Source organism: Mytilus galloprovincialis, chromosome 12 (genome assembly GCF_965363235.1).
Source record: "Mytilus galloprovincialis chromosome 12, xbMytGall1.hap1.1, whole genome shotgun sequence".
Classification (NCBI taxonomy): domain Eukaryota; kingdom Metazoa; phylum Mollusca; class Bivalvia; order Mytilida; family Mytilidae; genus Mytilus; species Mytilus galloprovincialis.
This window is the reverse complement of record NC_134849.1, coordinates 45342502-45365667: the sequence shown is the minus strand read 5'-3', so window position 1 is coordinate 45365667 and position 23166 is coordinate 45342502. Positions and strand designations below refer to the sequence as shown.

General features: G+C 33.3%; 1 protein-coding gene across 1 annotated transcript in view; it reads right to left on the bottom strand.

Moving 5' to 3' along the window:
• Positions 1-14552, bottom strand: part of LOC143053681 (uncharacterized) — a 29632-nt gene extending 15080 nt beyond the window's left edge. Inside the window, exons 1-6 of the mRNA XM_076226469.1 lie at positions 14342-14552; positions 11054-11362; positions 3734-4039; positions 1859-2155; positions 1023-1118; positions 435-518 (exon numbers count right to left, since the gene is read on the bottom strand). Coding sequence (XP_076082584.1) covers positions 435-518; positions 1023-1118; positions 1859-2155; positions 3734-4039; positions 11054-11294 — 1024 coding nt within the window. The 5' untranslated portion in view covers positions 11295-11362; positions 14342-14552. The remainder of the gene's footprint in view (positions 1-434; positions 519-1022; positions 1119-1858; positions 2156-3733; positions 4040-11053; positions 11363-14341) is intronic.
• Positions 14553-23166: the final 8614 nt, after the last annotated feature.

Below are 23166 nucleotides of genomic sequence, written 5' to 3'. Positions count from 1 at the left end.
GAGAGATGCATACACTTAAACACAAGTTATTATCTGTAAACTACAAAAATGCTTTTTCCTAAACGGTTGGGACCATAACCCTCAAAATCAATCCCAAGCTTCCTTAAGTGGTATTGAACGTTCATGTTGAAAAATTATAGAGATCCATTCACTTAAACTAAAGTAATTGTCCGTACACTAAATGCGTCTTCGGAAGACGACACAGACGCAGACAACGACATGATAGCATTAAACAACGCAAAATATTTTTTGTGGTCGTATAAAAATTGTTCAGAAAATGGTTCTTAAGTCTAGCAATCAGTATAACAAGTTGAATTTGATTGACTTGTGAAGGTAAGTGGGCCCCAACATGGTGATATAAGGGAAGTAACTCTTGCTCAATTTGTGTCAATCTAAACCTATCTAAAAGCCAATAAATGTAGAAAACAAATTACCATTACAGCATCCACAAGAGACTTGTCCAGCATCTGTAACACTGCACACTTCACCTCCACAGTTATGACGTTGACATGGGGAAACTGAAAAATAAGTAGAAAGTTCACACTTGATTATGATGTTCATCTTCCCCTTTTCAGGAATGTGACTTACCAAATTAGACTTATTACCAAGGTTGTACTCAAATCAAATCAAATCAAATATATTTTATTGTCAATTAAAGAAGCCCATTACAGGCAGAATAATCACAAGTTAAATTTGGTACAAATGATTACAAAATGATTACAATTAATAATTACATCATGTTGTTGTACTAACATGTCAGTAACATGATGGGTGCCACATGTGAAGCAAGATCTTTTCACCCTTCTGGAGTACCTGAGACCACCCAGAGTTTTTAAGTGGGGTTTGTGTTGGTTAGACTTATGTTTTCTAAGTTGTGTTTGTGTACTATTGTTTGTCTATTGGTCTTTCTTTTTTTCTAAGCCATATGGCATTAATAGTCAGTTTATTTTTTATTTATAAGTTTGAATATCCCTCTGATATATCTTTCTCCTATCTCTTTCTTAACTGCTGAGTATTCTTACCATCACAATTTGTCCCTGTCCAGCCCCCTACACAAACACACTGTCCTACTTCATTGAGGTTACCTCCATTGGAACAGTATAATTTACAAACTTTTTCTGAAAAATATATTAAAATAAAAACAGTCACAGTGAAAGACTCAATAACCACATCTCCACAGCATCATATCTTAGTCATCATAATCATGATAATCATGACAAATATGTACAAAATTTGATTATTATGGACATATTGGACACATTTTCAATATTCATGATTTTAGGTTACTTAAATTTTGAACACTCCACGAAATAACTGTACTAAAATGTACATTTAGAAAATATTGTATGCATAATTCATTATTGCAATTTTGGAAGAATGGACTAAAAAAGCAATAATGAATGATATTGCTATTTCAGGAAAATCAACACACATGACATACAGATATACGTACATGTATAAGATATTCAAATGTGAGTTCTTTAATCATTAAAATGTGACCCAGTAGCATTTTTCAAAATAGTAAAACCTTGTAATAATTTCTAAATTTGTAGTAGTTTCAAAATTTACAGTAATCATGGCAAATGTGCCTTCCTAAGAAAATGAGTTAAGCCTGCTGTCCACAAATTAAATACTGTGAATTCAGAAACTAATGCGAGGTTTATATTATTGCGAAAAATGCGTCAGAGTTGTAAACGCAATAATTTAAACTCACATTTTGAAATGTTTTATATGAATTAAACAGTATTTTTCTCAAAATCGTAAAAATAAAAATCGCATTTAAGTCTAAAATGACAAAATCGCAATAATAAATGCGCACAATAATTTATGAATTTACAGTTAACAGAAATAATCTTACCTCCAACATTCAAAAAGGTCTGATTACTCCTCCCTTCTCCAACACTGTTGGATGCAGTACAAATATAAAATGTTTCATCTCCATGTTGAACATTTGCAATAACTAGAGATGGTGAATTTACAGTTCCACCGGAATATTTATCATTTTGCATATCAACATTTTGTTCCTGTCCATTTACAATTATTTTCCACTGAACACTGGTATGAGTTGGATTGGCAGTGACGGTACATGGTATAGTTGCCGAACTACCATAGTCTACGGAGTACTGATTAAGTGGAATTACAACTTCTGGAATACCTGAGAAAAAAAAATTAAAAAAATAAGATTAAAACTAAATAATTTGAGAAAATTCTTCAAGCTTTTTGTTTCACTGCTACAATTTTTTTGACAATTAACATGATTAACATCAAAAACACTTCATATGAACAGGAGATTTCTAATGTAAATTATTACTATTTAATTACAAACGAAAGTGAACCAACGCCTGGTGAGTCTGTAGTACGGTAGAGTCCATAAAGTGGATACCCGAGGGTATGCAGGGTCGTTATGATAAAAACATAAAATGTAGAGAGTCTTATAACAAAAACACTTTAGGGACTGCTGCAGAAAATTTATTGTTCGACATGTTTCGGTGCCTAGGGCACCGTCATCAGGATAAAAACAATACATAAAATCATGTTTAATAAAATTTAAACGTCACAATGTTACAATGGTAAGTAACGTTATTAATAGCAACGTACTGAAAGTGAAAGTGACAACAAAAACATTTTATTTTTAATTTCTTTTTTTAGTTTATTTACATACTTACAATGAACTTTCACTTTCAGTACGTTGCTATTAATAACTTTACTTACCATTGTAACATTGTGACGTTTAAATTTCAACAACCCGATTTTGTACTTCAACATGATTTTATGTATTGTTTTTATCCTGATGACGGTGCCCTAGACACTGAAACATGTCGATCAATAAATTTTCTGCAGCAGTCCCTAAAGTGTTGTTGTTCTAAGACTATCTACATTATTACTATTTGTACAAATAATTACAAATTCAAATCCAAATGTTGAGATAAATCTCTTACATTATTGTTTTGTAATATCTGTATATATGTACCATCAAGAAGAGTATTACAAATTAAGGTTATGTAATAAAGTCTAGAATTTCATTGACAACTTAGCTTGCAGCACCAAACTGCCTTAATTACTTATTTGGATTTGTACCAAAAGGTTCATGATGACCACTGAACTTTTTATCCAACTAATTTAATTTTTTAAAGTTTGGAATAAATAAGTCTAGAACTGCATTGATTTGTCAGAATTTTTCTTTGTGCTTTACTAATTGATCAGAAAGAATAAGTTAGTTCATGGGCACTGTTCTTAAGTTGCTTAAAATGAAAGCATTTTTTTTTCAGTTCAATAGACTCTCCAATCGTTTCATGCCATGTCCAGCTTAAACTTGCAACATTTCCAATAAGGCTCATTTTGAAACTATTATTTGACTGTATTGCTGTTACGTATATGTAATCCAAGCAATCACAATAAATTTATAATAAAAAACAAGAATGTGTCCATAGTACACGGATGCCCCCATCGCACTATCATTTTCTATGTTCAGTTGATTGTGAAAATGGGATTAAAACTCTAATTTGTCATAGAAATTAGAAAAATTATATCATAGGGAACATGTATACTAAGTTTCAAGTTGATTGGACTTCAACTGCAACAAAAACTATCTTGACCAAAAACTTTATCCTGAAGTGGGACAGACAGACATCCGGATGGACGAATAGACAGACAGACCAGAAAAAATAATGCCCATAAACGAGGCATAATAAAAAATACCATAAAATGTAGATCACATGAATATAATGCTTACTTCCTAAGACATTGAGACTGGTGGGTTGACTGGAACTAGTACCGACTGCATTTGTAGCGTAGCACCGGTAATTAGCTATATCATTAAAATCAGTATTCAGGATAATCAAAGATGGTGAACTGACTGTCTGGCCTAGATATTTGGCAGAATTGACCTTTGATATGGTTGTTTCACCAGCGTTGGGATATTGTCTGGTCCAAAAGACAGCAGTTTCTTTTGGTGTAGCGGAAACTGCACATCCCAAAGTGATCTGGTTACCAATGCTAATAGAATATGCAGGCTGTGGTATGGTTACCTTTGGGAGAGCTGAAATTGGAAAAAAATCATGTTATGAAACCTTATGGAATGTGCACAATTGAAAGAGTAATATTTAGAATGTATCCATAGTACACGGATACCCCACTCACTCAGTGGACTGTGAAATTGGGGTAAAAACTCTATAATGATTTTAGTCTTTTGACCTCTAAATATTGACAATATATAAATGCTGCCTCAGGTTCAAGTGCTAATATAAGATGGTCTCCAGGTAACCCAGCCTAATAAAAACCATGCATTAATTCCTAGAGTTAATTTCAGGGTATAGTATTATCAGGGTTTAACGTCACAAAGTGGTACCATCCGATTCCACTGAACGTAATCTTTGTATTACTTAAGACATGTTTAAGTTTTGAATATATCCTAACAAAAAATGCCTTGACCAAAAAATTTAAACCTGAAAAAACGAACAAATGAATGGAAATATGAACAGACAGAAAGCCAGACAGACGAAGGGAGGCACAGACCAGAAAACATAATGCACATAAATGTGGCATAAAAAAATCAAAGATTGGATTAGCAAAAAATTATATTGAATGTTTAAATCATTATAAAATCTGTGTCAACATTAAAACAGTCTTTTAACAGCTTTTTAATTTGTTTTACAAATTCTATAATGAATTAAAACAGAAAGCTCGCAGAATTGCATCTTTATTGACCTTGTTGATCTTCTGAACAATGATTGCCCATTTCCATATCACAAGAATTATCTTTCTAGTCTCATTACCATCACACCTCATACTGTACATATGTTTTTGGGGGGCCACAGTGGCCATGTAGTTACTACTGTAATCACTAGCCAGTCAAACTAAGGTTGTGAGTTCGAACACCGCTTGTGTGGGTACACTCGACTCCAATTTTAATTGACTAGAATTATCAGTTTTCGTATCAAAGGTCTGTGGTTTTCTCCAGGCACTCCGGTTTCCTCTACCATGTTTACCAATAAAAAAAAAGTGTAACTGTGAGCTACTGCTCACTGATGATACCCCCGCCGCAAGTGGATAATGTTAATAGTTTAAAAATATGTAAGTGTTCGGTAAACAGGAAGTTGCCGAGTGATGAATCTGAAAACGCATCACACAGTATAGCTGACTTATATAAACCCTGAAACCAAATTTCAGAAATCCTGGCATTGTAGTTCCTGAGAAAAATGCGACGAAAATTTTCAACTTGGCCATCATGTGTAAAATGATAGTAGTGTTCGGTAAACAGGAAGTTATCGAGTGATGAATCTGAAAACGCATCACACAGTATAGCTGACTTATATATATCCTGAAACCAAATTTCAGAAATCCTGGTAGTGCAGTTCCTGAGAAAAATGTGACGAAAAATTTTCAACTTGGCTATCAGGTGTAAAAATGTAAAATGGTAAGTGTTCGGTAAACAGGAAGTTGTCGAGTGATGAATCTGAAAACGCATCACACGGTATAGCTGACTTATATCAAGTCTGAAACAAATATCAGAAATCCTGTTAGTGCAGTTCCTGAGAAAAATGTGACGAAAAATTTTCAACTTGGCTATCAGGTGTAAAAATGTAAAATGGTAAGTGTTCGGTAAACAGGAAGTTGTCGAGTGATGAATCTGAAAACGCATCACAAGGTATAGCTGACTTATATCAAGTCTGAAACCAAATATCAGAAATCCTGGTAGTGCAGTTCCTGAGAAAAATGTGACGAACAATTATTTCAACTTGGCTATCAGGTGTAAAAATGATACAAGTGTTCGGTAAACAGGAAGTTGTTGTGTGATGAATCTGAAAACGCATCACACAGTATAGCTGACTTATATCAAGCCTGAAACCAAATTTCAGAAATCCTGATAGTGTAGTTCCTGAGAAAAATGTGACGAAAAATTTTCATGGGACGGACGGACTGACAGAAGGACAGACAGAGGTTAAACAGTATACCCCCTTTTTTTCAAAGCGGGGGTATAATAACCACCACAAAAAAGCCTAAATATGGTGCTTAAAAGTGGTGTTAAACATGTTAGAACACCAAAAATCAATCAAATCATATGTTTTTGGTTAACACATTGTGTTTTCAAGTACATGTCTTTTTTAACAGTTATTGAACTTATATGTTACAGTTTCTGCATTTTTCTTTGATGAATATATAAATATGTAAGGGTATAATTTCCTTCCTTGCTAAAACCAGTACTGCCTGTCTTTTTCATATTAATTCCTTCAGATTTTTAATCAATAATCAAACAGGTAAACCAGAAATAGTGTAAACCAAAATCATGCTAAGGATTTTCTATGCTAGGAATAGATAATTTTAGCTGCATTTGGCAAAACATTTCAGAACTTAATTCTTTCTATTTTGGCCTTTATTGTTTTGAGCATCACGGATGATAGTGGAGCGGCGAAAGTTAAAAAAGTCGCTTAGTTAACGAGTTTAAATTACCTAAATACCACATGGGATTTTAATGGCTTAAAATGTCTATCGATTATTCAACTTCTGAAAAATGTTTGTCGTCAAAATAAAATGTGGTACAAATGACGTTAAAAATAGCCTTAACTGACGTTACCCAACTTGCATCGTATACCCCACTGCTGATTCGGTACTCATATTTCATATCAAACACGTTCTAAAAAATAATTTGTGAACGAAATTGGTAAATATAGTTATTCTTGAACTTCATACAATTTAAGAGCATTTTTAAAAAGTCCTATATGGAGAGCACAATGCATCTGAAAATGGTTGAAAATAACAGTGAAAAATCATCGTTTTTCACCTAGCATTATTTGCACGTGCAGTATAGTTGTATTTTAAAGTCACAACAATAAAGCCGTCGTATAATACTTCAATCGACTCGATTTACTTTTTGTAGTAAATTCTTTATAAGATAAATATTTGACTAAATATCGGCTTTTTATTGAGATTTGAAGTCCGAATATTTGTCACAAATTTACCGACATTGTTGTGGTTTCTATTTATAGTCCAACATTCAGCAATTTTTCGAAGGTTGATTGTAGTCGTTTTCAAGCATATTTCTTGTTCATTTTGTAATTTCCGAAGCTTTGTGATTAATTTATATTGTTTGGTATTGTTGTGTATTAGATTTTGTTGATTTCAACGGGAAAAGTGAATATCATTGTAGGGTTTGTTTGGTTTTCAGGTGTGTTTGATTTGTTTCTTATTTCATCAAATGGACAATTTATCAGTCTCATTAAAACTAGTCCCTCCGAATGCTAAAAAAAGGAGAGTGGAAGTTGGTGTTGACAATTGCATTATCTGCAATTCTGTTGATGATGAAAATTTGATAACATCAACGGAATCTGGAAGAAAAAGCCTGATAAATGCTGCAGCAAAGAGACGTGATGATTTGTTCAGATTTTTTGATGAGTTCTGCAATGAAATATCTAGTAAATTACCCGTATTTAGGTACCATAGATCATGTTTTAAAAGCTACACAAGTAAACATAATTTAAAAGCAGTAGCATGTTCTTCAGCTGAAAAGGAAACACCAGATATAAATTACGATTTCTCTAATTCTTTGGTGCCTGGAAATTATGATCACCATCTCGATACATCAAAGTGTATTATTTGCCGCAAAATGTCACATAAAAGGGTGAAAACATTACATACCATTTCATCCGCTGAACGGTTAGCCAATCTTAAAGATGCTGCTATTAGAGCATGCGACGCTGAAATGATTGATCGAATAGAGAAAGAGAATTTTCTCATAAAGCAGTGTATCATGCAGCATGTCTGACTACATACTTGGCATATAGACCAAAATCAAATGATAAATCAGCGTATGATTTGGCATTTGAAAGAGTGGTTGAAATAATAGACAGAGACCTCATTTGTGACAAAAAGTCTCTTCTATTGTCATCACTCTTGACAATGTACCAGTCTTTTTTACCTGATAAATTAAGTAAGACCTACTGTAATTCCTCCAAGCTTAAGGCTAAACTTGAGAAGCACTACAAAGATGCAATTGTATTTTTTGCTCAACAAGGACAAGGTAAATCTAGTATTGTATTTGCTAGCGACATTTCCATTGGCGACGCTGTTAAGGCAGCTAATAGCATCAAAGCAGAATTAGAATTGCTTGAGATAAAAGCCGACTTGAGTACATGTAGCTCCACCAAAACCAATGAACAAACCGATATGCATGTACTCTATGCAGCCGCCTCAATATTAAGACAAAAAAAATGGAAAATGTATACATTTCTGGAGATTATTATCCTGCAAATGACGAAGCATCATTGGAAATGTCAGAAGCAATGTTGCCAACTAGAACATTTCTACCCAATGCTTAAAAATACAAAAGAATTATGGGTTCAAACTGGTTCAATAGGTAGCTTGAAGGATAATAGACGTTTTATACCAGTTCACGACATTGTTTCGTCTATTGACCCAGTTGTCACCGGTATTCTGCCGGTCGTTCATGCTCTGAGTGGGTGTGATTCCACTTCAAGTTTTTTTGGAATCGGTAAAAAGTCAGTATTCAACCTCCTGAGATCAAAACCAAGCCGTTTCAGTAATCTTGTAGCCTTAACACAAGATGATGTTGATAGTGCGGTAGTTGCTGCTAGGGAGTTTGTTGCTGCTTTATACGACTCAAAGTACAAATTTAAGAAATGTCACAACGATTTAAATTTGCTGAGACATCAGTTGGCTATCAATAAAGATAAAAGTCTTATAAAGCTTCCGCCATGTGAATCCGTATTTAAACAACACGTACTGCGTGCAATCTGGCAAAGCAAAGTTTTGGTGTCGGCAAATTTGGCCAACCCAAATAATGGCTCCCCATGTGCTTTTGGTTGGAAAACTGCACAAAATGACAAGTTAGAGCCAGTTTTCTTTGAAGGACATATGGCATCAGACTTTCTACAAGATCTTATTTGTTCGTGTAAGGGGAAAAAGCATGCCAGGAAGTATGTGTTTGCAAGGAGCAGGGTCTTCCCTGCACTGATTTATGTTTTTGCCAAAATGTAGGAAATTGTAATAATGTCCAGTCAGTATCCGCTGACATAGCTGATGACACAGATGAAATATCATGAAAATAGTTTTTGTTACAATATTTGATAGTTTTATTTTGGTTTATTATGGGTTTTTTGTCCCACGTTTCAATTTCATGAAATTAAACTCATCATAGATACTAGTACCAAAATTAACGTTCACGTCTTAATGTTTGAATAATTTCTACAAAATGCTTGCTCTCATTGTGTAGTTTACCACTCCAATATCTATATTATATCAAAAGGTATCTTGTATTGAGAAAGTTCACTTAAGGAAAACTCAGTGACATGTCTTATCCTTCAAAACTGAAAGGAAATTTAGCACGGCTGCACATTTTTATTGTTTTATTTATAAACTATGCATTTCGGATACTCTTTAAAACACTTTTTTCCTGAAGTATTTAAGAAATGCTATTTGTCGAGGTGAATATCAAGGTTATTTTGCTACTGGTTTTTATTAGGCTTTAAAATTTGTATACCACGGACTACCTTCAAAAAAGTTAAATATAACGTTCGTTTGACGTCAAGTCCAAATAAAAAAACAAAGTTGTATGAACTAACACATTGATACATAGTAATACTCATTTAATTTATTGAATAGGTTATTAATTTTGAAAAATATCAATGGTATTGTTTCTCGAGATGAAAATAGGATTTTTTAAGTGATGACCTTTGACCTTGATTTTCGGCATAATGGTACCAGCTTTCATATTGACGACACATATTTTCAAAAAGTACACGATTTCAGCTTTCCAACGAGCTATTAAAAGTCCATGAGGTATTTAGTTAATTTAAATTTCTGAAATTGTCTGCTCCGCCGCTCCACTATGAGTCTTTTTAGACAAAAAGGCCATCTGGAGTTCAAAATTTTAAGCAATACAGTCTAACCTGTGTAATCCAACACACTAGGGGACCAGAAAAAAATGTGGGATTAAACAAGGTGTCGGAAAACTCAAGTTTTTTTTCTGAAAGGATAGGAATATTTTGAGACCATTAAAATGTGTTGGTTAAAGCAGGATGTTGGAATAATCAGGTGAAAGATGTCTTTTTTAGTCTGAAGATCAACATTTTAAGCATGGTACAGTAAAACCTGTATAAACCAGCTGGCTACGGGACTATGAAAAAGGGCCGGTTTGGACAGTGAGCCGGTTTATTCAGGTTTCCGCTTTGACCGGAAGTTAATGACTTGTGACGTCCGACATTTTCATGTAAAAGTTCTCTCTGATTGTAAATTATATCTGATAAATTAAAACACTTTCACTTCGTTTTTCATTGTTTGCATTTGCATCATAATCATGATAATGCTCGCGTTGTTTGGATTGTAAGACGAGAGTTTCGATTTACTCCCATGATCAATAATTTAAAATGTTGGGATGGCAGATTAAAAAGCCAGAATATTATCAAACGTTTCATCACTTTCGAAACGTTGTCGTACAGTGCACAATATCCATTGAATGTTGTCAGCCGGGTGTTTTTCATTATCAAGGTCATTTGTTTAGGGGTTCATGACAGGGAACCCAGGATTTCGAAATCACGATGTGAATTTCTCACTCCGCGATTTAAATTTGTTTATCCAAGTTAAAACGTAAGTTCAATCCGAGATATATTCGGTGTGTCTTTTCGTTTAATTGACACGTTTATAACATGTATAATGTTTTAATAAATAAAACAGCTCACTACTGTACGATTGTAGGTTCACAGTTGGACACCTGACTAATTGATTATCACGAAAAGCCATATTGTATAAACAAATATGTTTTGATTGCATATCGATCATTAAAATTAATTAGACAAACCGGTTTTGACAGGTAATAATTAATGTAATTAGGAGTATTGGGACTTCATAATTAGACTGGAATTCGGAATACACAGGGTCCGGTTTACGAAGGGTATTTTAACAAAGACTTTGAATGGAAAAATATGGGACTGTCATTTTCGGTCGGAATGGACAGGAAACCGGTTTATTCAGGGTCCGGTTTAATCAGGTTTGACTGTATATATATATGAGGATTTTATTGATTACATAGTTAACTAACCTCCGGTGATCTTTAATGTTGTAGTGCCAGAACTACCAGTTCCTACAGCATTTTTAGCAGAGCATACATATCTTCCTGCGTCACCAGAAACCGTGTTCAATATGGTCAACGATGGTGTTTCTACAGTTGATCCTTGATATTTCAGGTTGTTATTGGCAGACATATCGATAGCCACTAACTGATTCTGACTATTGTATTTGGACCAGGAAACTGATGTTGCCCCAGGGCTAGCAAGTACCATACAGGAAAGTGTAGCAGTGGTTCCATAAGTAAACTGGTGTGTTGCTGGTGTAGACACTGCTGGGATCACTGTTAAATAGAATTAGACAACAATTAGAGGCTCCAAATGAGCTTGTATCGCTCACCGGATATTTTATTTATAATTGATGCATAAATAGATGCAACCTTCATATACTTTTGCTTTTGTTTCAGAGATGTTAATAAAGCCAATAACTACATTTTACCGATATGTTCTATTTTAAGCCATGTCTGCCATGTTGGTTGAAAGGCAGGGTCATTGTACACATTTTTAAAACTTAATACCCTTAGATGCTGATTGGGGATAAGTTTGGTTAAATTTGTCTTAGTTGTTTCAGAGTGTAAGACTTTTGTAAAAGATTAAAAAAAAATTCGAAAATTTGTTAAAAATTAATTATAAAGGACAATAACTCTTTAAGGAGTAAATTGACTATGTTGGTGATATTGATTTATTTGTAGATCTTACTTTGATGAAAATCATTGCTGTTTAAACTTTATCTCTATCTATAATAATATTCAAGATAACAACCAACTAGAGGCTCTTAAGAGCCTGTGTCGCTCACCTTGGTCTATGTGCATATTAAACAAAGGAATGACAAAATTGTGTTTTGGTGATGGTGATGTGTTCGTAGATCTTACTTTACTGAATATTCTTGCTACTAACAATTTTCTCTGTCTATGATAAACTTGGCCTTTTAGTTAATACAGAGGAGAATATTTTGTAAAAATTTTCAAAAATTTACCAAATTAATGTAAATTGTTAAAAATTGACTATAAAGGGCAATAACTCCGGATCCTTAAGGGGTCAACTGACCATTTTGGTCATGTTGACTTATTTGTAGATATTACTTTGCTGAACATTATTGCTGTTTACAGTTTATCTCTATCTATAATAGTATTCAAGATAGTAACCAAAAACTGCAAAAATTCTTTGAAAATTACCAATTGGGGGCAGCAACACAACAACCAGTTATCAAATTCATCTGAAAATTTAACAGCAGATAGATATTGACTTGATTAACACTTTAACCCCTTGACAGATTTGCTCTAAATGCTTTGGTTTCAGAGTTATAAGCCAAAATCTACATTTTCCCCCTATGTTCTATTTTAGCCATGGCGGCCATTTTGGTTGGTTGGCCAGGTCACCGGACACTAGTTTGCTGAGTCACAGCAGACATTTTTTTAAACTAGATGCCCAAATAATGATTGTGGCTAAGTTTGGTTAAATTTAGCCCAGTTGTTTCAGAGGATAAGATTTTTGTAAAAGATTTACGAAAAATTGGTAAAAAATGACTTTAAAGGGCAATAACTCCTTAAGGGGTCAACTAACCATTTTGGTCATGTTGACTTTTTTGTAGATCTACTTTGCTGAACATTATTGCTGTTTACAGTTTATCTCTATCTATAATAATATTCAACATAATAACCAAAAAAGGCAAAATTTCCTTAAAATTACCTATAGCTGTTCAGAGGCAGCAACCCAACAACCAGCTGTCTGATTCATCTGAAAATTTCAGGGCAGATAGCTCTTGACTTGCTTAACAATTTAACACACGTCAGATTAGCTCTAAATGCTTTGGTTACAGAGTTATAAGCCAAAATTTACATATTCCCCCTATGTTCTATTTTAGCCATGGCGGCCATTTTGGTTGGTTGGCCAGGTCACCGGACACTAGTTGGCTGAGTCACAGCAGACATTTTTTAAACTAGATGCCCAAATAATGATTGTGGCTAAGTTTGGTTAAATTTGGCCCAGTTGTTTCAGAGGATAAGATTTTTGTAAAAGATTTACGAAAACTTGGTAAAAAATTACTTTAAAGGGCAATAACTCCTTAAGGGGTCAACTAACCATTTTGGTCATGTTGACTTTTTTGTAGATCTACTTTGCTGAACATTATTGCTGTTTACAGTTTATCTCTATCTATAATTATATTCAACATAATAACCAAAAAAAGCAAAATGTCCTTTTAAATTACCTATAGCTGTTCAGGGGCAGCAATCCAACAACCAGTTGTCTGATTCATCTGAAAATTTCAGGGCAGATAGATTTTGACTTGCTTACCAATTTTACACACGTCAGATTTGCTCTAAATGCTTTGGTTTCAGAGTTATAAGCCAAAATCTACATATTCCCCTATGTTCTATTTTAGCCATGGCGGCCATCTTGGTTGGTTGGCCAGGTCACCGGACACATTTTTTTAACTAGATACCCAAATGATGATTGTGGCCAAGTTTGGTAAAATTTGGCCCAGTAGTTTCAGAGGAGAAGATTTTTGTAAAAGTTAACGACGACGACGGCCGTCCGTCGACGGACGCCAAGTGATGATAAAATCTGACTTGGCCCTTTGGGCCAGGTGAGCTAAAAACTGCAATTTTTCCCTAAAATTACCAATTCAGGATCAGTAACCTAACAACAGGCTGTCCAATTTGTATGAAAATTTCAGTGCATATAGATCTTGACCTGATAAACAATTTCACCTCCGTGTCAGATTTGCTCTAAATGCTTTCACTAAGTTTCAGAGATATAAGCCAAAATCAGCATTTACCCCTATGTTCTATTTTTAGCCATGTTTGCCATCTTGGTTGGTGGGCAGGGTCATCAGACACAATTTTTGAACTAGATTGCTTAGTGATGATTTTGGCAAAGTTTGATTAAATTTTGCCCAGTAATTTCGGAGAAGATTTTTGTAAAAGTTAACGACGACAGACAACGACAGACAACAATGGACAATGACAACAGACGACGGAGGGCGACAGACATCGCAGGACAGATGCCAAGTGATGAGATGTATTCTTACTTTTGTTTTGCAGTATCTATCCCCTTGTATTTTTGAATGTATTTTGTAGGGGTATAACCAATTAATTTCTTTTAAATAAAAACAGCATTATTTCCCACAAACTAATGTCATGAATGTTATGGTTTGTGGTATATTGGAGTGCAATTTAGGTCATTGTAAAATAAGCAATCAAAAAATAGAGCAGTTGGGAAATTTTCCAGGCTAACAGTAAGACATTATTAATTAATGTTACCTCCACTATTGCTAACCGCACTAGACTGCAGGATATTTTCAGACTTCACATAACTTCCAGAATTTACATAACTTCCAGAATTTACATAATTTCCAGATTTCACATAATTTCCAAATTTCCTATAGGTCCCATATTTTCTATAATTCCTAGATTTCCTATAGTTCCTAGATCCGCCATAGTTCCTAGATTTCCTATAATTCCTAGATTTCCTATAAGTCCTAGATTTCCTATAATTCCTAGATTTCCTATAAGTCCTAGATTTCCTATAATTCCTAGATTTCCTATAAGTCCTAAATTTCCTATAAGTCCTAGATTTAACATACGTTCCAGAACCACTGTTGCTTCTATAACCATTGCCGTATCTGCTAGGACCTTCACAATATTAAGTATATGTATATTAAGTAAATGTATTGAGCATACTTGGTCATTTATGTAAAAATGGTAATGATCGATACAATAACCGTATAGGGGGTTATTTTCACATTTGTAAAATGTTTTGGATTTTCATTGAATAAGGTATACGAAATATTTTGGTAGTTATTTTTTTTTTTTAACTATTGATTTTTTTTATTTCCAACAATTACAACATATACATGACATACATACAATATAATACATATAAGATAAATACAATGTCATTTTTATAAATAAATCTTAATTGGAAATATTTTACATTTTCTATTGAAAAAATAAAGAAATAAAAATTATAAATAAAAAATAAATAAAGAAGGTAATCTGGTAATTATTTATGATTTTGGAGGATTCAAAACTTTTTTCAATACCTTTGCATGTGCCGTTTTAATTGGTGATTTTATTCTATTTGCAAATATAAGTGAAAATTTACACCCTGCGAAATGTTATAAAACGCTAAACCATGTATACTGTTACTGTTTGGGTACATCAAACTCAATGCTATAATTTGGTCTGAAAAGATGTATTACACTACAGCAAAATGTATAAACGTTACATGATCTAATATTATTATTTACTTGAAAACAGTTTTAATTTTGATTTTGAATTAAGACATTGAAATTGGCCAATTCTTATAATGGGGGGGGGGGGGGGGGGGGGGGTAGGCGGGGTCCTGATCCCGAAATCCCCAGGTCCCGAATTTAAATAAGGTTAAATCCCGAAATTCGAAAAAAGAATTCCCAGATCCCGAAAGGGTCAATCTCGAAATCCCGAGCTTAAAAACACCTGATCCCGAAGTCCCGATAAAGGTCCTATCCCCCTCTTATAGTTTTCTCAATTGACAATGATTGAATTGTTTCATATTTTTCATGTAAGTGCCTTTCATTTAAGATGCTATAGGGTATGAGTTTACAGTGGTAGATCTAGAAATGTTCATTAGTGGGGACCCACTTACTGCCTTAGACCACTCAAGTCATGCTTCAGTGATTCCCTACAAAGGCAACCACATTTTTCCACAAAAAGGGGGGCCCCTAAATCTGCCTCTGGGTTTGCTCAATGCTGAAGGCCATACGGTTGCCCGTAATTGCTTACATCAACTTCATTTGAACTTTAGTTGATAGTTGTCTCATTGACAATCACACCATACATATCTCCGTATTTTTATATTGACTTTATTTTCATTTCATTTCTGTATAAATAATATTAACTGTCATGACCATGATGACCATGTATTGTGTATCTTAATGTAAAAAAAAATAGGGAATGTGACCATGGGACACAGATGATGTCCCTGCTTGCATATCATATTAAGTTATAAAGGGACATAACTGAAGAACAGTAAAAGTGATGCAACCAATTTTTTTACTTGAGTTTTAATAAGTCTTGTGTATAAGTTTCATAGCATTTGGTTGAGGCAAAGTTAAGTTAAGAGAATGGAAATTAAAATCTGCAATTTTTCCATATATATGTAAACCTAGCATAACCAATACCTATGATGAAGGCCGTATAGTTATTAATTACTGTGTCATTTTGGTCTCTTGTGGAGAGTTTTCTCATTGCCGCTAAATAATAAATCAGACCAGGCAATCATACCACATCTTCTTTTTTTCATATAACTCTGAAACAGCTTATAAAGTGACACCACCAAAATTCAAATTTGATCTGTATTTTGTGGTAATATTAAAGCATTGTGTTTAGTATCAAAACATTTGGTTGAGGCAAACTAAAGTAAGAAAATGGAAACCAACTTTAGGATGTACACGGACAGACTTTCAAGGTTAAAACTTAATGTTCCCTCCGCTATTGCATTGTATGGTGGGGGCATAATAAAAATATATGATATTAATTGTTTAATAAGAATTTGTCTCTTAATGTTTTTGTATGCAAAATCTTTATTCATGGAGGAAATAAAGATTCATTCATTCATTCAATATTTTTCATAGTTCAAAGAACATGGAACCAAAAATGTTTTCAATGTTTTATTATAGGTCAAATACATATGAGATTGTTTTGGGCAATTGCAGCTCAGAAAAGTTAGCTAAATTGTGTAAACCAATATCTATAACATTTCACTTTTCACTTTTAATTTTTCATACACTTAACCGTTAATCATGTTAGTGTAAAAGAATTACATACCTGTTGTAGTCTTGGATTTTTCTGCAATTTAAAATAAACAGAATTTAACCAATGCATTTTTTGGTAGACTTAATTGAAGAACCATTGGTGGGCTGTGGCTGTTTTCTGCTATTTGGTCGGGTAATTGTCTCTTTGACACATTCACCATTTCCATTCTCAGGTTTATTAATTAAATAATGATCATTTACTTTTATAAATTGTGACTTTGATGGAGAGTTGTCTCATTGGCACTCATACCACATCTTCCTATATCAATGATTAACATGATAAATAATCATGATTAACATGATTAATATCTACAATCTGAATAACAGAACATTCTGTGTGCTTAGTAGAGAAACGAACATACTAATAATTGTAAAGACTCTTTGGTATGACCCAGCCATGGTTCCAACCCATGACCTCAAAAATTCATAGTGAACAAGCTACCACCAGACCACAGAGGCAGCAAGTAGTCCTCGAAGTTAATAAGGGGTGTAAAGGTTTCTGCACGGAAGAACGCGAAATAAAATTGCCATTTCAGGATGAACAAACAATCAAAAATTTCTTGCACATTGTTTTTTTTACCAATTTCACGAAACACGGCAAATAACAAACCTTTTCATGGCTGCATGTGAAATAAAAATGGCAAAACATGTTGCACAAAAATAACCCTTTACCACTTTCATTAATATACAGTAATCATACATGTACACCAATAGGTAAATTGATTTAAATTGATGGTTATGATGTACAAATTTATTCAATTATTTAAATTTTTAACATAATCAAGTTGACCCTTTGCAGACAAAACACTCTATAAATGTGCCCTTTATCTTAAAACTGATCACCTTTGTCCATGAGGGGCCTCAGTGGCTGATTGGTTTAAGTAGTCCAAATACTGTATCGGTAATCCAGTCAACACTAAGGTGACAAGTACAAACCTCACACATATATGGCAGGTGTGTTAAGACTCCAATTTTAATTGAGTAGGATTGTCAGTTTTTCTAATGAAGGTGGGTGGTTCTTACTAGACCCTCAAGTTTCCTCTACCAATAAAAACTGACCTGCACCACAAAACAGCCCAATAACCATGAAAGTGGCATTAAACACCAATCATAAATAGCCCAATAATCCTGAAAGTGGCATTAAACACCTAACAATCAATCTATGTCCTTACTCCTAGCTAGAACACTTAGAATAGATGGAATATATATGACATATATATACTTTATTTCATATTACCTGGAGAGAAATATCTTGGAATTTGTCTATTATACCCTTTATTTGCTTGATAGGCAGGATAATAGGTTTTATGTCTATTTTGTCTACGGCTGCTACGATAGCCTGATTGTACAGCGGGATATACACCTAAAATAGAAAGAAAGAAAATTATCAAAACAACCAAGTGAGAACAAATTATAACTTTAAAATTCATATACTATTATAAATCACTGTCACAACTGTGCAATCTGTGATCACATATTGTAAATTTAGAAATTATTGTGTGCATTTATAATGCAAAAGGAAAAAACTTGAAAATCAAGTCTAAAAATCCTTATTAAAGGGCAATAACTCAGTCTCTTATAAGGAGTCATTCATTGGTCATATACACAGTAACACTAAAACTAAAAGCAAATGGCGTAGCTTGCATGTATGCTCAGATGCTCAGGCATCCACATACCATTTTGATAAATACAAATAATAAAAAATAAATAAAAATATAATTGCATGTACACATAGAGGTATCCGAATGTAACAAAATGAGAATATGAGAATATCGTCCAATCATTTCAGAAGCAGTATGTGTGGTCTTTCCCTTATGATCATTTAGTTCATTTATAAGTTAACAAAATGCATGGATAAATCGCAAAAAAAGTGCTCTGGACTTTTTCTCAAAAGTCTGCGTCGTAAAACGTCGTTGGCTACCGCAAGTGCATCTTGATGAAGATACGCAGACCTGTGGAAATGTTTGGTCTAAAATTGAGCCAAGCGGACTTAACAACGTAACTAGTTCACAACTATAAGACCATCATATGCTAATATCGTTTCCTGTGACATGAAAGACGACGTAATAAAAACTCCACTTTATTTATAATGAAGTGTGATAACTCCTGGCCTTATAAATACCCTTTTCCATCTAGGTACAAATATCAATTTTATTTTCAAAAAAAAAGAACAGAGTTCTAATGTCCCCGCATTGCCCTTTTTTATTTATCCAGTTACAAGGGCAATAATTATAAAAAGCACTTTTTTTTTTCTTTTTTTTTTTTAATATCTCAAGAGAAATAAAAGCTTCAGAGCAAATAAAATGTGATTTCTATTATCATGATTATAATTTATATTTCCAATGGCCATAATTGGTTAAAAACATTTGATCAGGAATTATTTTCACAAGTGTTAAAGACATTGCTGATGATACAAGTTTCACAAAAATCTGGCAAGAACTGTACACATGACAGCGCTAACAAGACAGGACGGACGGGCACCCAGTATGTCCATGTCCCCTGCGTTAAGACAAGTAATCAAAAACCTCATGGGGAGGTTAATATTTTGGGAAAGGGGGGTCATTTCAGTTCCTATATTTCGAAGTTCCATATAGTTCATATAATTTATAAGTGCCGCTGTAATTGGTCCGTTTTTGAGATGTCAAATATAAGATAGCTAGGGTGTGATACTTTTACATCAAATATTTCTGAATTGAATGATCATGATGATGGTAATTTCTTTTAGAATTATTTATTTGGTGGGTATTATGAAATAAAACAAAATCTAGACCAGTGTCAGATTCTAGGGGAGTACACATGCATACAGGGAAAATGTCAGAAAAAAAATCAGTTTCTGCATAAAATGGTCCCAAAATTTTTTGGCCTCGATCTGCTCGCCTACAGATCAGCATCCACTTCATTACATCCCTGGCTATGCAACTGAAAGCAGTCTAAAATAATTATAATTATTTAACATGCTTGAGGGGCATAACTAGATGACTAGTATCAACACTTATAATTTTGCTCTTGTATAGTTTACATGCAGTCAGGGGTACTTATTACTTGTACAAGTTATTTCTAATTACTTGGAGAAGTAATATTAATATACTTATATAAGTAAATTTGTAGGATACTTATACAAGTGAATTTTATTTACTTGTATAGGTAAAAAAAATATTGGCTGAGTTATGTCCCTTAGACATTCAGATTTTTTTACTTGTGGAAGTAAAAAAATCATTCCATCTTTTTTTATTGAATTCTTATGATTTCTTTGCTCTAATAGAATTTCAAATTATCTGCCCTTTGCATATGTCTTGACTGATCATTTAAGTGTAATTTCATGGACAATGAAAATCCCATTTGTCTGTTATCTTCAGAACACTTCTCATTTACAAGCCCCCAAGGAGCAATTTTTGAAGGCCTTGCGCAAATACTTAAAGATCTTTGTGCAATCAGTTTCTTTGTTGAATTAATGAAATGAAACATTGAACTCTAATAAAAAAATTGAGCAAACCTGGGAAAAATCATTAAAGGCATGATTTTACATCTCAAAACTTGAGGACTTTTGTGGGATTGTAAGATAAAATTTACTTATACAAGATTTACTTATACAAGTAAATTTTTAAGAAAATTAAGGGGAGATTATTCAATCATTATTTATTTACTTATATGTGTATATTTTTTTTTACTTCTTCAAGTAAATAAAAATAACTTGTATAAATAGTACCACTGACTGACATGTTTACAATTTCAACCTACATGTATGTAATGAATTATAAGTTTCAAAATCAGATAAATGCCAAAAACTGAAAAAATAGTCAAAAACCAACAATTAAGTGCAATAACTCATATAAGAAGTAGATCTGCACATTTTTGCAGGTCTTAAATTGCAAATTAATTTGGCTGTTTAGTTTCAACATATTTTATTGTTCAAAAAGGACAAATGGATTAGACACAAGTTTTTTAACTAATACTTGTATATACATGTATATATATATATATATACACGTAGTAATAACAAAAGTATTTTGCATACTCACCACTAGTCCACATAATTATGATGTCTTGAAATGCTATTCTATTTTTTTCTGTGACGCCTTTCAGTCCTTCTAAGATGTAGAAAGGTGTCACAGAAATAAATTAAATAGCTTTCTAAGACGTCATAACTTTGTAGACTATATAAACTCACATTGATCATTGTTGATACTAAGACATTGCAACTGACATTACAATATTAATTTCCTGTAAAATTACTTTAAAACAGCACAATGTCAGTATACATTTTAATTTCTTATATTATTCACTTTCTCTTCAAATTAGCAGAGACATATAATTACAAGAGAGCTTAAATTAGTCTTAAAGTTGCCACTTTTTTAATGAAAATATATACTTTTATTATTACACCTGTAACAGGAGATAATGCATTTCATTACACAATTGCTCGTCTCCATCAGTACCTCTGTGTTACAAGGGAGCGTGTTGAGCGATGGAGCTAAAGAAGTACTTCCTTAGCTCAACCGCTTACGGCTGACGTATCTACAACATTTTCTAAGGGAAGCAATCCTGTCACACACTAATGACGACCTGGCTGGGGAATTGGGTAGGCAAATGCTCACATTAGTCTGTACCGATACACGCTTCAAATGTTCTCCTTTAAACTCATGGTGGTGCTCCTAGTTAAAGGAGGCTCATTCGGAGACGAGAAGAAGACTAACACCAGAGACATATGATATAATACATTACATATGTCTCTGCTAACACCAAGTATGTCAAAAGCACGCATGGCCCATAAGGCCAGGTGATCTAAAAAGTCAGAGTCACAATCATGTATTACAAAATATCAAGGATAATTAAGTTGATAGCAGTGAACTAATATTCATCGAACATAGAGATTCTTGGTTCCGTGTTAGGAATGGGGATAGCAACGTGTATATAGACAATAGACCACCTACATTGATTGTTGGTTGCTTTACGCCGCATTAGCACAAAAAGGCTATATCGCGGCGATAGACCACCTACAACATTTTAAAAACACATAAATTTACATTGTTTAATTTATATAATTACATTAGATGTATATTTCATTATAATACTTTATTCTGATTGGCTAACTGCACATCACGTGTTATTCCGTAAGCAATTGCATTGCTCAACAAAACTTCTCATTCATGATAACACGTGGTCCCACAATAAAGTGCACAGGCGAATTAAATAAAACAATAATAAAATTCGTGTTTGCATGATCATGATTGCTAAAAAAAAAATGTAATTATAAGTATTGAATGCTTCTTTTTGTAACTTCATAGGGTTGTAAAAGCGTTGAGTCGACCGTGCGCACATTTTTAGTATGAAACGCTTCCGCGCTTCATACAAAATGTACTTCGGCCAACGCTTTTACACCCCAATGAAGTTACAAAAAGAAGCATTCAATTCTTAAAATACAACCAGAGACATATAAAACTGCCATCAACTTAAAATTATTAAACAATAAATAAAAATTTGTTTCAATGAAGATTTAATTTTTTTATACACAAAAAGTTTGCTACATTCTGATTCGTCATTTTTTTCTATTGAACTGTTATACTGGGATATTAGTATGAAACATCATAGCCCAAGTTTTATATAAATCTGTTGTATTATAGGTATTTACTGGGACTATTATAATATAATAGTACCAGTTTTAATTATTTCATTTTTTATTTCTGATTTTAAATGGCTTGAAGTCTTAGTTACATCTGTAATATTCTTACAATTGGCCCACTTTGTCTTAAGTTTATTGTCTGGTAAGATGTTTTTGGCATGTAAACCAAAATAATTAATATTCACATTGTAAATCAAGAATTTTTGAAAGTTTTAAGACCTCTTTCAATGATGGGTTTGAATTTTCAATATTTGGTCTAGCAAGATATAATACCCCCCCCCCCCCCTCCCCTAAAATAGATCGGGTTGTATCCGAGATATATGATACATGTTTACTTTTATCATACGTATGGTCAAGTAATTGTATATTTAAACACACAATTGCTTGGTATTGTACATGTATATATTTTAACTGTTAAACGTTTATTTAACAGTTAGTAGTAAAACTAATATAGGATGTTATGATTGCCATATTAAGACAAATTTGAAAACAATTGATTTATGTCAAGACAATAAACGAAAAACAAACATGACAGACACCAACTAAAGACAACCACAGAATTTCAAGCTGAAATAGCATATTATTGAGGGTAGTCAGGCGTCAAACGGTCATTTTCGGCTACCATTAGCGTCAAATTGGTTAAAATTTTACCGTGATTCGTCAAAATATCC